The sequence below is a fragment of the Odontomachus brunneus genome, unplaced genomic scaffold (assembly GCF_010583005.1).
Source record: "Odontomachus brunneus isolate Ranch 3 - 2012 unplaced genomic scaffold, Obru_v1 Obru_scaffold_140, whole genome shotgun sequence".
In the NCBI taxonomy this organism is placed as follows: Eukaryota; Metazoa; Arthropoda; class Insecta; order Hymenoptera; family Formicidae; genus Odontomachus; species Odontomachus brunneus.
This window is the reverse complement of record NW_022639590.1, coordinates 43,519-58,881: the sequence shown is the minus strand read 5'-3', so window position 1 is coordinate 58,881 and position 15,363 is coordinate 43,519. Positions and strand designations below refer to the sequence as shown.

The 15,363-nt window shown below is 40.7% G+C and overlaps 1 protein-coding gene across 7 annotated transcripts in view; it reads left to right on the top strand.

Moving 5' to 3' along the window:
- The first annotated feature begins 7,463 nt into the window (after positions 1–7,463).
- The window catches only part of LOC116850276, a 12,362-nt gene continuing 4,462 nt past the window's right edge, over positions 7,464–15,363 (top strand). The window contains exons 1-12 of one of the 7 annotated variants that reach the window (XM_032828346.1): positions 7,464–7,509; positions 8,959–9,022; positions 9,787–9,895; positions 9,962–10,060; positions 10,531–10,714; positions 11,474–11,660; positions 11,822–11,910; positions 12,143–12,422; positions 12,581–12,662; positions 12,740–12,892; positions 13,695–13,890; positions 14,200–14,384. In XM_032828346.1, the coding sequence (XP_032684237.1) occupies positions 7,476–7,509; positions 8,959–9,022; positions 9,787–9,895; positions 9,962–10,060; positions 10,531–10,714; positions 11,474–11,660; positions 11,822–11,910; positions 12,143–12,422; positions 12,581–12,662; positions 12,740–12,892; positions 13,695–13,890; positions 14,200–14,384 (1,662 nt within the window). In that variant the 5' untranslated portion in view covers positions 7,464–7,475. Of the gene's footprint in view, positions 7,510–7,786; positions 8,049–8,149; positions 8,458–8,958; positions 9,023–9,786; positions 10,061–10,530; positions 10,719–11,256; positions 11,382–11,473; positions 11,661–11,821; positions 11,911–12,142; positions 12,423–12,580; positions 12,663–12,739; positions 12,893–13,694; positions 13,891–14,199; positions 14,385–15,363 lie in introns of those variants that run through there. The other 6 variants (XM_032828347.1, XM_032828345.1, XM_032828344.1 and 3 more) reach the window with 6 other exon arrangements.

Below are 15,363 nucleotides of genomic sequence, written 5' to 3'. Positions count from 1 at the left end.
GCTGTATCCGCCGCCGTGCCAACCATCAGCCGACCCTGCTCCGCACCTCCCGGCCGGGTGCCACCGACGCCTCTCTTGGATTCCGAAACGGTTACGGACCTATAGGACGTCCGAGGCAGTTACGACGTCGCGACGCGAGATTGCTGGAGAGATGCCGTTTCTTTCGGCCCACGCTGTCTTCTCTCTCTCTCTCTCTCGCCCTGTTCTTTGTTTTTCCAAAGACTTACTGCTCCTCGTTGACACGACTCTCGACTCTGACCCTCTGATTGACCCCTCCACTCTTGGAAATAATCTCGAAGAGAGGCTCCGTACCATGTAATGTATCCCTTCTTTGACCGATATAAGCCGGTAAACCGATATAAATCGCGGTACAGTGGAAACGTTGATTAATCCTTCGCAAGTGGATCTATAGTCAGAGCGATCCTCGGTGGGAACGAGTCGAGTCTGTGTAATATCCCGAGTCTCGATTCGTATGTCCCGCGAATGTTCCTTTACCGCGAGAATTACGGAACTTGACCGCATTTAAAGAGAATACACAATGCTCGCGTTGTTTTTATCACTATGCTAATTTTTATTATTTTCTTTCTCGCGAAATAAGTAAGACATTTTAGTTCAGGTCGTTATTCATATTTCGATGCGATATCACTTGTTAATTGGCAGATCATTTTCATTTTTCTTATTTTTTATGACACACAACGCACACAACACGTGCTACAAGGCACATCCTAATTTTCACCCTGAAAAAGTCGGCAGCGTCAATTGAAAGGCGAAAAGTATCTCTCGCCTATCTGAATTGCAAATTTCATTTTCTTAATGGTACCGGAATGTAAAACACGCTTTTCAACGTTGAAGAAACTTCCAAACGCTTACTCCTTACACAAGTGCGTTGCGAGGAGCCGAGGAATCTCGAATTGTTATGTCTGTTATGTGCAGAGAAAACCTGGATAATATTTAGTCCTTCATCTGTTCTGTCTTAATTGTTATCATCCGACGTAAAACATTGTTGGAGCTTATCACACAGTCAACGCGGTGACGTTGTATGCGTGCATTTAGATTTCTGGCGAGCCGCCAAAAATGAAAAAAACGTAAGAAGTCGAGGTCTCAGCGTCCCTCCCTAAGCCTCCCTCGCGATGAAGATATCAGAATGATACGTCGTGAGGAAATTTCGCAGAGCGCAGCGCGACGCGACGCGGTTAGGCGCATTAATTCACACGAGTATTATCTAGTTAATACCAATTTTACAGAGTTGACCTCTCTCGAGCGACTTTAAAGCGAGGCATTACAGTTATCATAAAAGTCCCGCGATTTTACATACGACGGCGCATACGCGCGCCATGCACCTGCAGAAGTACGCAGTATAATATAATATTCCAATGGGCAATCGCCATGAAACTTATATATTCGGGGGGGCTTAATACCGAGAGAATTTTCTTGGAGGTGAGCTCCCTGCGCGCCAACCGAGGAAACACTAATTATTTCGCAATCTCGGCACTCACCTCATTTCGCAGATAGTGTTGCATTAAGAAAATTAATTTTTTACGGCCGCCCCTTAAAGGGGATGCGCGTCCCCCGTTCGCCTCTGTCCCCTCTCCTCCTCTCCTCTCCTCTTCCCTCCTCTTCCCTCCTCCCCTTCCGTCAACGGATGAATTGATCTCGGAAGCAACGATAGTAATCGGATGTAAACTGAAGATTATGCCATTAAGAAAATTAATAAATGAAAATGAAATCACGAACGTGTGAGACCATTAAGAAAATTAATTTTCCTGCGTAGTTTGCGAGCCCGTGTGCGTTCGAGCACTCGGCGCGGCGACTAATTGTATATGTAATGTCCACGATTAATCGAGTACTTTCTCGTTGTAGACAAGCATCACATGATAGCCGCATTTAACTCATCAGATGGCAATACATCTATTTGCAAGTGGTTTTCGGAGAGGAAGTTTAATCACGAATAAACTTAATAATATCTTCCTGTGAATTTCTTAATTTTTCAAATTATTAAAAAATAATTTTCCTTGCTGCAAAAATATCCACACGTATCGTTTGGGAAAAATTGCGCTAACGAAAGAGTCAAAGTGATCATCGTTCGACGCTCATTCTTCATATGATAATTGTCATATCAGACAGATCAGAGTGCGATTCTCGTTTTCGAGTCTCATCTCTTTCTCTTCGGAGTGCATCGCGAACTCATCGCCTTCGCCTCGCCTCGCCTTCTCTAGAGCAGCAGAGCACGCGTATCATAATTGCATCCCCGTCAGAAGTAGCGTGTCGTTAGGGACAATTTTTCCGCCTCGTTAGGCAGTAAACGACGAACGTAACGTTGCGAGATCGAAGCCGATCCGAAACTCGTTCGTCGTCTACGACAACGACGATGACGGAGATACGCGCAGGCACGTCCTTGGTAAGGCAAACGCGGGGGAGGGCCGGTATTTGTCAGGACTCGCTCGCGAGACGTGCCTGTCGGTATTCCAGAGAGATATTATTCGCGATAGAAGAGAGATGGAGGTGTCCCGTAGCCCGCGCGCGCGAAAATGGCCACTTGGACAGTTGGACAGTTCGTGGTCGTCCAGAAGACGAGCGTCGTCGTAGCGGGTACCGGCTCTTTGCCAGGCAAGGGTATATGGAAGGAGGGAGGGTGAAGGATGCCATGAGGGTGGCTGCGGATGGCTCGGTGAATAGGCGGTGGTGAAGAAGGAGGTCGGGGGAGAGAATCGCTGGCGGCTTCGTGGGTAGTCACCCTATTCTTGTCACCCCGAGTTTCTTGACGGCAGGATGACGTCTCTATCGAGTTACGGCTTTGTTTTTGGGTCGGCCGACTCCATCGGCACTTCGGAAGGAGTCTGGGGACTTTTCTCCTCGACCCATGTCCGCGTATCGTTCGTTCGCGGAACTGCAGCAGGCCCGAATGTCGCGTCTGTCACGTTTGACGATCGCGAATTCTCGTTTCAACGACGAATTTCGACTTGGGCATATCGTCTCTCTCTCCGAGATAGAACCGAGCACTCCAGCGCAAGGTTTACGATTCAAATGGCCGAAAAAGGAATATGTGTCGCTTTTAATCCGGAGAAAGCGAGAGTTTAAGTATTTATATTTGTATTTTTTCGTTATCCCTCTCTTGTTGATCGCGTCAATGCGCGTGGGAGTTCAGAAGTCACCCCGTTACAGATCTAGAATATTACTTGATGGTCTTCATAACCGTAAAAAATTATAAGAGGAAACAACCTTCGTAAAAATTTCTCAAGATTTTTCCAGATACAGCATAAATCCTGAATGTCAAAATTAGTCCCAAAATTTGTCATCTCACTACGATACCAATCAGGAATTCCATTCTTTTCTCAAACATAGATTCTTTATCCAGAATTGAAACAAAAATACTATAGGAACTCGCGCTTTATTTCAGTCGTTAAAGTCATTATATCTTTATACTATCAAACAAAGAATCAGAGAAATAGAGATTTTTATATAAATTATTGTATTCAATAAAACAAAACATAAAAAAACAAAATGTTTTTAAAACACTTTTAGCATGTAACTAAATAACGAAATTATTTTGAAAGTTTTACTCAATTCTAATGTAAAATAAAGATTAGAAAAAATATTGAAAAACTTGGTTGCCCTATTTAAAATCGCCCTATTTAAATGTTTGAAATATTACACTTCCATTTAGAACTGATAATTATTTTAAGAAATCGAACTAATTTAGAGATCCTAATTTAAAGACCCTAATTTAGATACCAAGAGATTTTCTATTGAAAATTTCTTGGTTATTCTAGTGAAAAGTTATTTAGAGTACTTTGCTACTTTACTAGTAAACTTATATTTAGTTAGTTTCTGCACATAAAATAAATTTTCTTCACACATTGACAACAGTACACATTTTAACAGACAACGGTTCTTTTTTAATATTACATGGAAAAAAGATTTTATTGCCACAGCTAATCATAATTTGCTAAAAATTATTTCTAAAAGATTTATATGAATCTTTCATTAAGCAAAAGAAGAGAAACCGATCAGAGAAAGCGATATTCACGAAATAATTTCCTTACAATTGCTTTTTTCACTTTTAATAATATAAGTTTCTTTCATTTTTATACGTTTAACTATTTCAAAGTAAGATTTTAATTATAATTATAAAAGAAATAACTTTGTACTAGACAATTTCGCTAACAGCCGTTCTCTCTTTCTCACTCACTCACTCATTCACTCACTCACTCACTCAATCACTCACTCATCCATTCACTCACATTTTATTATTGGGCCATTCCAACACAAGGCTATCCATCTCACAGCATCTATTCGCCATATATTCAATAGCACTGAGAGCATCTATACGCGATCACGCATCTTCGTGGGATGGCTATAATTTACGCTATGCGCATATATGTATGTAATATGTATATATACCATATTAGAAGTTCACGTCGACGAAACTATCTCTCCGGACTACTCCATCCAGTAGTGAGAAATTCCTTCGAGTTTAAGGAGCGAGGAGGTTGGAACTCGTAGTAACCAATAACGAGGAAGAAAGCTTTCTTTATCTAGGTTGCAAAATCAAATTGCCACCCCACGCTGCCGTGAACTCTCTCGCTCACCCCTTTTTCCACCCCGCAACCTCACCCACTTGCTTTCCCTTCCTCTATCTCGCTCAGATTCTCACACCTTTCCACAGCCACTCACCGAGTCGAGTTCGTGAAAGCATTTCGTTGGAGCACCCAACCGCTATTCAAACCCCACGCCCAAGTTAAGAACTCGCTGATGAGGTAAATCAAATGTTCCCTGAGAAAACAATTCTTTCGGCATTCTAATGACCGCGCACTTATTGGGAAATCTTGCACCTTCGCGAAAAATTTCAATTAATAGTTTTGAGAGGAAACTCGCGTATGTCAGACGAAAAAAGAGAATAGAAATAATTCTATATTATTTAAAATATGAACGAGTAGGAATATATTTTCGAGCAAAAATGGAAAATTTTAAATAAAAATTCGCTTCAAGTAACAAAGTGCCATCTTCTCGAATGAATTTCGCTCAAGACGAAAAAATCGTCATGCCTTCCAATCTTGCATTGAACCTTGAACCGATCGAAAGAACCATCAATTTGACTGATTAGTTTACGTTACACCTTATCGTAATTGAAATTTCTATAGGAGAGGTCTTGTATGCCAAAAATAGCTTCTTACGTATGTCAGGAGTACACAATTTCTAACGTCATTCGAGAGCTTCTTCCCGCGTGTTCGTAATACTATGCTATCGAGACAGAGAAGTATGCTTTGTTCCGCTCACATGCAGCGCGCCAAAGAGACGAAGTTTGCAGTAAGAACAGTCAGGCAGAACCGCCGCCACTTCCTCGACAGTTCGCAAGTAGCTGGCAAACATTGGCGCGCTGATGCGTCGACTCGCGCGCGTAGTTCACCGCTACTTTTTCTTTGCATAAAGCTGATCGTAAACACTACACGCACTTTGTCAAATTTAAGACGGAGCTGAAATACGCGCACGATGAGATTAAACAACATGAGAATATTGTAAACGTCACGTGCTCGCGTAAATATGCCGGAACAATACGTATGGCATCGTATATATACAGAAAAATGTCATTCTACTGCTGAGAAAAAAACGCTCACTCAGTTTATTATCTTTCTTTAAAGTAATGGTTATCTTCAGTAAAGAATATTTTCTTGATAACAGTCCTAAAAAATATATTAATTATAAATTTTAGAAAGGCTCATTATCCTTATCACATAAGAATTTATTCTTTTTACAAGAATACGATAAGATTTATCGAAAAAAGTTGCTTTAGTTCTACGGAGTAAGCAAACCGAATTTTGGTTTTAATTTAATATTCTTGATTGAAATGCTGAACTTACTAGGAATGCATTTTGAGTAAATTTAATGTCTGTAATAAACTTGTGACATATTTGCGAATATATCAATTTATGAAATACTTGCAATAAGTAACATATATCTGAATGGAGTAAGTAGTTTTCTGTATATACAAATCGAAATTTGCGCAAAAGAGTAATCGAAGATCGCGAAAGATGAGATAAAAATTTATTCGTTATTGCTTATCGCGTCATTCAAACGTCTCAACTTGTCCACGAGCAAAACTGTGTTTCTCAGCTTCCATGAGAGAATGGACGCGAAAGACGGAAGTGACGGCCGGCTCAGAGTAAGGACGCAGGAAGGAAGGTAGATAGAGAGGAAGGAAGGACCATGGGAAGGAAGGTTGGAGTAACTTAAACAGCGGCTAACAAGAAGTAGCAAGTCATAATTGAGTCGGGCGAGTATGGCGGAGTCTATGTCGGTGGGTAGGTAGGTGGGAAGCGCCGACATACCTGACCGGAATTCGAAAACAGGAGGAGAGTAGTTCTTCGGTTCCGGCTTTCGAGATGGTTTCCGTTAGTTCACCGATCGAACGGGATATCCAGATGTTTCCCGGCATATTAATGTTACACGCGCAAATATCCAGGCGAAGGATAAGGCCGAGCTTTCGCCGAACGAGTTGAAAAGAAGATTGCATTTGAAACTGAAAACGCGACGATTTAATATGGTCCTTTCTTAACGGGAAATAATAATGTTCTATATTTTTTTCACTTTGAATATCGAGATGTTTCAATTTCCAAATTTGCGAAAATAAAAATTCTTAAATTATTGGAAAAATGTATAATTTGGTAATAAGAATCCTCAAATTAATGGGAAAATGTCATGAATGGCTGCATAAATATTTAATTGCATCTATAATTATTTTCATATATACTGAGCGAAAATAATGCAAGAAATAGTAAATATATATTAAAATAATGTAATAAATAATAATAAAAATAATTTATATAATAAATAATAATAAAAAATCTAAGAGAAATTGTAAATAATTTGGTGAATACTCTAATAATATATATTTACATGTACTAATATAAAATTTTTTTCAGAAATAAGAAAGTATAGTACATTTTCTTAAAATCTCAAGGAAACCTTATCTTTTCATGAAAGCAACTGTTTATTCTATTCAAATAAAAAATTTAGATTTATAAAAAAATTTAGATTTATAAATATATTATTAGAATTCATCAAATATATAAATATTTGTTATTTCTTAAATATTTCTTTTCCCAGTGTATATACTGTTTATTAAATGTTCACATTTTGCAGCGCCGTAATTATTATGTCATTTCGACACTTACCATCGGTTGTCAGAATACATGGTCAATCGGACGCACGAGAGTTGACTTCAGCATCTGCGCACTAAGTATCGTGAAAAAATTGGACGCGACATTTCGAGTGTTACCGATTAAGCTCTACGCGAGAAGAAGCCCAAAGAGCTTGCGTTCAAAAGCACACGCTCCTGCTGATTCTAAATGCGAAGTCTGCCGGCAGACGGCGTTCATGTGGCGTACATGATTCCTCAGGATCTATCTACGGTGGCGGTTGATGCGAATGACATTGACTGTAGCCAAGCAGCACCAGGACTCAGGACGGTGCGAGAAATGTCGCGGAACGGCTCGCTACAAGGATACAACTGTAAGTAACGTTAATGTTGCCCTCATCTTCGTCCACATCGTCGTTGGCGTCATCGTGTATCGTTATCGTTGTCATCGTTGTTGTTATCGTCGTCGTTATCGTTGTGTCGCCTCTTGGCAGAGCAATCGCGAGGAGGATCACGGATACGTGCGCGCGCGGATGATTCACGTGATTCACCGCGTGAAAAATGAGGTCTGATCATGGCGGCTTTCGTTTATTTAATGCCAAAGACAAAAAAACCGAGCCGTCATCGTCATCTTGATCGTCGTGAGTCGCGCCACGATCGAAGAGACGATAAGTCGCGTCGTCCCCATCGATTTTTCGGAACCGGAAATTTCCACGATGAAATCCTGTGGATACACCGCGCGACGTACATTGTGCGAGGAGATCTCTTGAACATTTTCCGAGCAGTTGTTGCTGCCTCCCGCGGGATACGATCCCGAGTATGCTTTTCGATTGTAACCATGGGATATTATTTGGCTGCGCGTTGTCGCATAATTGAAAATTATGGTCGATTGCTCCATTTTTGGTAAATCTACGTACGTACCTATACAAGTTTGATTTTATCTGAATAATTAATATCTTTCCATTTCATGATTTCACCATTGATCTTACTACTTAATTATGTCTACAGATTTAATTATTTATAACTGATTGATAGATATACTGAGAAAATAGATATTCTTGAAAACTTATTCGTGAGGTATAGAGTTTATATTTGGAAATGAACTTTGTATTTTACAAATAAATTTTCAAGTTTTTTTTCTCAGTTTATGCGATTATGGCAACGATAAATATTGAGATGTGGATAGCACACGGAAAAATATAATATACAATTTACAATATGAGAAAATTGGAAAATGAGCGTCTGCGATTGAATATACGTGTCAATGTCGAAGCGTGCGACAATGTTCGTGCAGAACAAAAGTCGAGCTGAGTACAAGCTATGTATGTGTAAGAGAAAGAGAGTGAGAGAAAGAGAGAAAGAGAGGGAGAGAGACGCCGTCGTCTCGCTCGAGATGCTGCAGGCCGATTAGCCGTCTTTACGTTACCCAAACAATGCTCTCTCTGCCCCTCTTTTCTTCCTTGCCGGAGAAATTGTGGAGCAAGGCTGGAATGTTTTCAATCGATCTCTTCGCAGATAATATCATCGTGGTCCGAATAAATATCGATCTTACTACGTACTGTCCATTAAGTTCGGCACGAGAATTTTCTCGTGTCACATAAAATATATAAAATGCAAAAAGCTCCAAAAGCAGACAATGAAACATCGCCACGTGTAATCACAAGGAGTATAAATTTCCGAGCGTCTCTCTGAAATATTAAACACACGCGCGACACTGCGTCGAGGTGATGTGAAATATCGAATATCTCCGCGTGGCGATGTACCGTCGTCATTATTTTCGAGATAAGGCAACACTTCCCACGGAATGCTTTTCGACTTCGTAGGGGAAACTCAGTACGACGATGCGCAGGTGCAATATCCTCGTCCCATTCCGGACGAAGTTATCAGGTAAGCTCGCGCTATACGTTGGCGCACGTCGCTGGCGTAAGCACGGACACAAACTACTTTATTTTAACGTCGTACGCGAAAAAAAAGAGGGAAGCAAACGAGAGAAAACAATGATCGAATTGCATAATTTCGACGGTATCTTTTGCAGAGTAGCCTTTGGAAGTCTTCGATTCTGTCTGTCACACGCACAATGCGATTTGTCTAGCAAATAAGTTTTGGATATTCTCCATTAGACTTCTCAGAAAACAATTGTTTATACTTACTATTAGAAAACAATCGTTATATCTCTCAATTATTTGAATTATATTTTAATTGTGTCCCCCCAAAATTCCACGCTTAATGGTAGATTATTCGCGTCTGCTGATCCGAAGTAGATTTTCCATGATTCGCGCATGTCGAGGCACTAACAGCTCGCTAAACAGCAATCAACAATTACATTACATCAATATGTTATAATTCCCTATTCAACAATGTGACTGTTATATACAACGTACATAATATTGCACTTACATTGTCGAGCGGGAAATTATAACATTGACGTGTAATGTTATTGCTAGTTGGTATTTACTGCGAACTGACGAATAATTAGACAGAGCGAATAGATAATTGATATGCTAGAATTGAAAGGAAATGACGTTGATATATCGTGCGCGTTCAAGAGAGAGAGACAGAGAGAGAGAGAGAGAGAGAACTTGTCGCAATTACGCTCGCTCGTAATCGCGTTACTAATTTCCGGAATTTATGAAAACGATCGGACGATGTAGTGTATACGAGGTCTACGTGAAGGAGGAATCGTCGGGTGTGGACTCGAGGGGCGATGCACAGAACGTATCAGGATTAGGCAGCCGATCAGCCGATCAGCAATTGATCCAAGTAATTAATCCATATGGCAGTTTTACCGATGAGAACGATCCGCTATCATGTGAAACCGTTTTCAAGGCTGAGTGCATGGACATGGACGCGGCCAACGACTCTGAGGTGATCAATATCGACAGCACCGTCGCGAAACTCCTCGGCAAGGACGCGCTAAGGTATAAAGTAAGTGCACAGTAAGGTATCTTAAATATTTGTCGAACTATTAGCGCGAAAGTTGTTTGCCGGGAGAGATAGGTGGCGGCGGGCGGGTGCGTATCGTTACAGCAACAGTTTGCATGAAATATTTCGCCCGACACGGCCGCCGGCGCTCCGTTTATCTGGCCCCGTACCCTTTTCTTCTTAGTTTGAAGAATTTCATTTGCATACGCTCGTTTTTACGCTTTTATGTGCCAAGTATTTGCCTATCTACTGTGCGATATACGCGTAATTACGACGGAATGCCCTTGGAGCTACGATTTTTCACGGCGCGAATGTAATCCTGGAAAACTGCGACCGACTGTTGCGCGTGTTATTCGCTTTTACGGCATCCCATCGAATTTCTCGATATTTCACGGACACAGATGGGAAAATTCCCTTCGTTTGCCCCTTTTATCGGTATGCTCGTTGAAATTTCGAATTTCCGACTTTTCCAGATTCTGGAGCAGAGCGTTAGCGCGCCGGACGAGAACATGGTTGTGTACTCGCATCCCGTTGCCGAAGGTCCTTCGAGCTCGACGACGCGACTTATCGACAAGGACGATCCAAGATCCAGATTGCATTTCGTCAAATATCTCAAACGGGATGGCAAGACGCTCAAAATTTGGGAATGCGGCATTTGTGCGTAACTATCGCGATTTCTCCTTAACCAAAAAGTGATTTTGTCCAAATTCAATTAGGGAGCGAATCAGCCCGCCTTAGCAACGGTTCTATCTCCATATTATTAATTATTAATTTATAACTACACAAAGTGTGTGTATTCGAATTATTGTCTAAGTATCTTCGAGTGAAACAACATAAGCAACGGTTCTTTTCCCGTATTATTAATTATCAATCAATAATTACACACGAGGTATTCATGTAACTCTCTAAATTTCTTGGAGTGGAATTTGACTCGAAAAATAGAGTGACCACCGAATTCGAGTGATTTTTCACTCACACAGAGCGAATTTTCCACTCCAAAGATTTTCCCTTGAAATTAAAGGGTAAATCTAATGTATTCCACCGTCGCAGGGATATATTCACTTTAATCGACCGGAACATTCGCTCACATGAAGTCAGAATCCACTCTGAGCTTGAGCGAACGTTCACTCTTACGGTGAGTGGCAGTATTTTCACTGTCGTCTCGAGTGAAAATACTGCCACTTTTTACTCGTTTTCAGCGAGATTCCGTTCCAACAAATTTAGAGAGAAGATCAAAACAACAAGATGGACAAACTTCTTCTCTTTCTCTTTTTTCACGGGAGACGCAACGTGAGAATTCTCGTTGGATTACGCGGCGCAACGAGTAATTACTTCTTAACGTTAACGTTGACTCGCGCCGTCGTCGCCGACTCGTTTTCGTCATAAGAAACTTTTCATGTTTAATATTCGAATCAGGTTCAAAAGAGTTTCGCCATCAGTACACCTTGATGAGACATTTGCCGACGCACACCGACGAGAGAAACTTTAAATGCGAGGCTTGTGGCAAGGCCTTCCGCCAACTGTCAACATTGAGCCAGCACAAAGCTATACACAGCGACGCCAGGCCGTACGTGTGCGAGTTCTGCAAGAAAACGTTTAACAGGTCGGTAATCGTCTCTCCGGTGGGAGCGCTTTAAGTTTAAACGTCGCAGACGCAATCGATCTCTCTCCGCGATATCTACCCTCGCCCTATAGCTCGCTTCGTTTCTTCGATTACGATGGGATCTCGTAACCATCCTGTTGATAAGCTGATTCGAATTTCAGAGTATCCACGTTGATCTCCCATCGGAAAACGCACTCGGAGCACAAGCCGCACAAGTGTCACGTATGCGGCAAAGGATTTCACCAGAAGGGTATCAGACACACGCATAAATTACGTAACCGTCTACTACTAATATCTAAACTAGGCAAATTCTCTTTTTAGTCATTCGCGACTGCTGTAAAATATAAGTCGCGGAACTTAATCCTTTACTCGCCCTTAGATTTACAAACGTCTCGTAGATATTTCCCGCGAATTAATCCCGCGAAGCGCATCGCCATGAATATGAAAGACCCGTCGATTAACGTTAATACTTCTTTTTCCAGGAAACTTGCGTAATCATGTGTTCACACACACGAATGAGAGGCCATATAAATGCGATCTCTGCGGCAAGGGCTTCAACCAGATGTCGAATTTGGTCTGTCACAAAGTGAAGGCGCACGCACACGCCGACAAGATGCAATACTCTTGCGGAGTCTGCGGAAAGGAGTTTCCGCGCAGATTCGCTTTGAGATCGCACGAAGAATATAAGCACGGCGTGAAATATCGAAGCGCAGGCAACGCGCAATCCGCAGCCGTGACGAACGGATCTAATGTCGCGAAAAGGTAGGCGGAAAAGGTTGACATTGATTCGATAATTAACGATAGTTCCAACGTACAATACAAGGCCGTAATTATACATTTGATTGTATCACGCGATGGCAGCGAAAGTCGATTCAATTGGAGACATTCAGTGCGTGACATGTATGATTGTGCACTTTCAGCAAGAATGTCAGGATCATACAATTGTACAATGGTGATCGCAGTCAAACGAGCGTAAACAAAGAGAAGGATTACTTCGATTCGGTTAGTGGCAATTTCATTTATAACGAATACGAGAAATTGGATTGTGTAATTAGTTTCGAAATCTTGTTGTATGAAAGTCGGATTTGGCGGACAGCATTGTGATAGACAAGATCGATACGAAAGCGATGGAGATGGCGTTGTTCCAAGGCCAGATTCCTTTTGCTCTTTACAAGCCCGCCAAAGGTATACCGATTCTCGTTAAAGTTTGGGCCACCGCGAGCAATAAACACGTAAGTGTCGTTTACGATACAATTGCATTATTTCGCAATTTTGATTCTAGCAAGTCATTAGAGTATACAGATTATTTTGGTTATTTCGAAATGCTCACTTTTCTACTTGTCAGAAATTTTTCCATGCAATTGAAGACAAATTTAGATGTTAAAAAAATTCTTAAGTTCTTGCAAAATTATAACTTGAAATATTTTTCACTTCTCTTGTTATAATCATTCTTTTTATTGATTGAGAGAGTGCATTTAATGAAGTTTTAGTTGATTTCGCAAGAGCCTAATTAAAAGTTATATATCCAATATTACAGCGCGAAAAGAGGTTCGATGTTTCGCGAGTGTACTTGTTATTTTGTTTATCTTGCCGTGGGTAATCTTTCCATCTGCAGATTTTATAAACATAGCCGATCAACGGTGATTACCCTTGCGTACTTACTGAACCATTAATGTACCGTATATTAATTGGTATTCATTTTTTACATGGAAGCGTTACATATATAATCAACAAAGATCGAGGCACTCGCGATAAAAATAATAAAAATGCTCAACGAAAAATCAGCCAAAACTTCTCATTGTTGTGACTTTCGACGTTTAAACTACGGATCAAAACAATTACAGACAACGTTGTTATCATCGCGGCGCGTTTCTACTTTGCTCGTCGGCAGCTTTAGTCTCTTCCCGCAAGCGCAGTGACTAAACAGTCAATATTACAAATGAAATTAGCACTCTCGGTTACATGAATTCGAGATTGCTATCGAGATCGGACGAAAACGTAGAAAATGAAACAATCACACACCGTTCACCGCAGGCACTTACACCTGCGACTGCCGAGGATTTGCGAATTGCCGGAAAAATAACTCCGAGTCCCAACGAAACCACAGACACCGACGGCACGAAGGCCGTGCAAGTGAAGGTGCCCGTAGTCGCTATAGTGATACAAAACATCGAACCCGACGGCAAATCCAGCTTCATCATTGAGCCACCTGGTGCGGAACAAGAGCAAGGTGAGCTTTCGTCAATTTCTCAGTGCGATACCGCACTGAGAAAAATATTCTTGGTATTTGTATAACTATAATCCCATAGAGGAATAATTATTATAAATTATGACCAAGAAAAAATATTTTTTTATTAGATTCTATTATAGTACTGGTGACAATAATCTCTTATATGCATGTTATTACTACGATATTAGGATAAAAAAATATAGTTGAAGCCAAAAACAATTATAATTTCAGATAGATCAACTATTTTTTCTCTCAGTGTGACCGTTTATACGACATAAAAAAAGTTTTCTTTTAATCTACCATCAATAGACGATGGTTTGGTGACGGCGCTGGACTCGCAATTCCCATTTACCGAGCTGAATCGCGATGAACTGGATCATCCGCAAAGCGGCGCGAATTCGGCTCCATTGATGGAGGACTGCAACGAGTTACTGGAGTTGGCCGCGCAAGGCGGGATACAGTTTGTTCGCGCCACCGAGGATGGTCGTTACGAGGTAATACGGAAACGATTGCGGAAACATGTTCGCGTGTGAAACCGCGCTAAACGTTCACATGATAATAGACGCATTCTCGATGGGCCTGATATTTCGCACGATAAACTGACATGTAACGCGCAATAAAGGGGTGCAAACGGAAATACACTAATAAACGCGGAATATTTAAATTCGCGGCAGAAAGAAAATTAGATAAATTTTAACGAGGAACGTTTCGTTCTCTTTCCACTACGTAGACTTGTGAGACACTGGACTGAATCTTTATTGGGCGCATGTATATTTATATCATATTTGCACGATAAAAATGGAAGAATTCGAATAATATTGGATTGATCTATAAGTTCGTACGAATTTTCAAAATTAAAATATATTTTATTCTTGTAAAAAATAATTTTAACCAACAATGTACGCGCCATTCTGTTCGACAATATTTTGTCATCTTTCACGTGCAATTTCATATTTCTCTCGTAAAACTTTTGCGACGAAGAAACGTTCCAAGTGATTTTTCATATCTTTTAAAGAAGGGAAGTTTATACCGTTAAGGAAGTTCTATAATGAGCGAAACAAATGATAATCAGAAAAGGCAATGTCGGGTGAATATGGCGGGTAAGGCAAAACATTCTAGCCAAACCTTAACAATTTCTATGGAAATAAAAATGCGTAATGCATCGGAAAAACTTATTACGGCCTCCCATTTTCAAGCTGCTATCAAGACAACTGTATTTCTCTTTAAATCCCTTACAAAATCTCATACAAAATATGTTTTAAAATGTCAGCAATAAAAGCATATACATAAATAGCCAACTATGAAACTATCCTCCTAATATCGACATTTTTATGTTGGTCAAATACGAATGTCAATTAGACAAAAATCCATACGAATTTATGGATCAACCCAATACAATACCGCTTCTCTCTTTCTCTCTCTCTCTCTCTCTCTCTCTCTCTCTCTCTCTCTCTCTCTCTCTCTCTCTCTCTC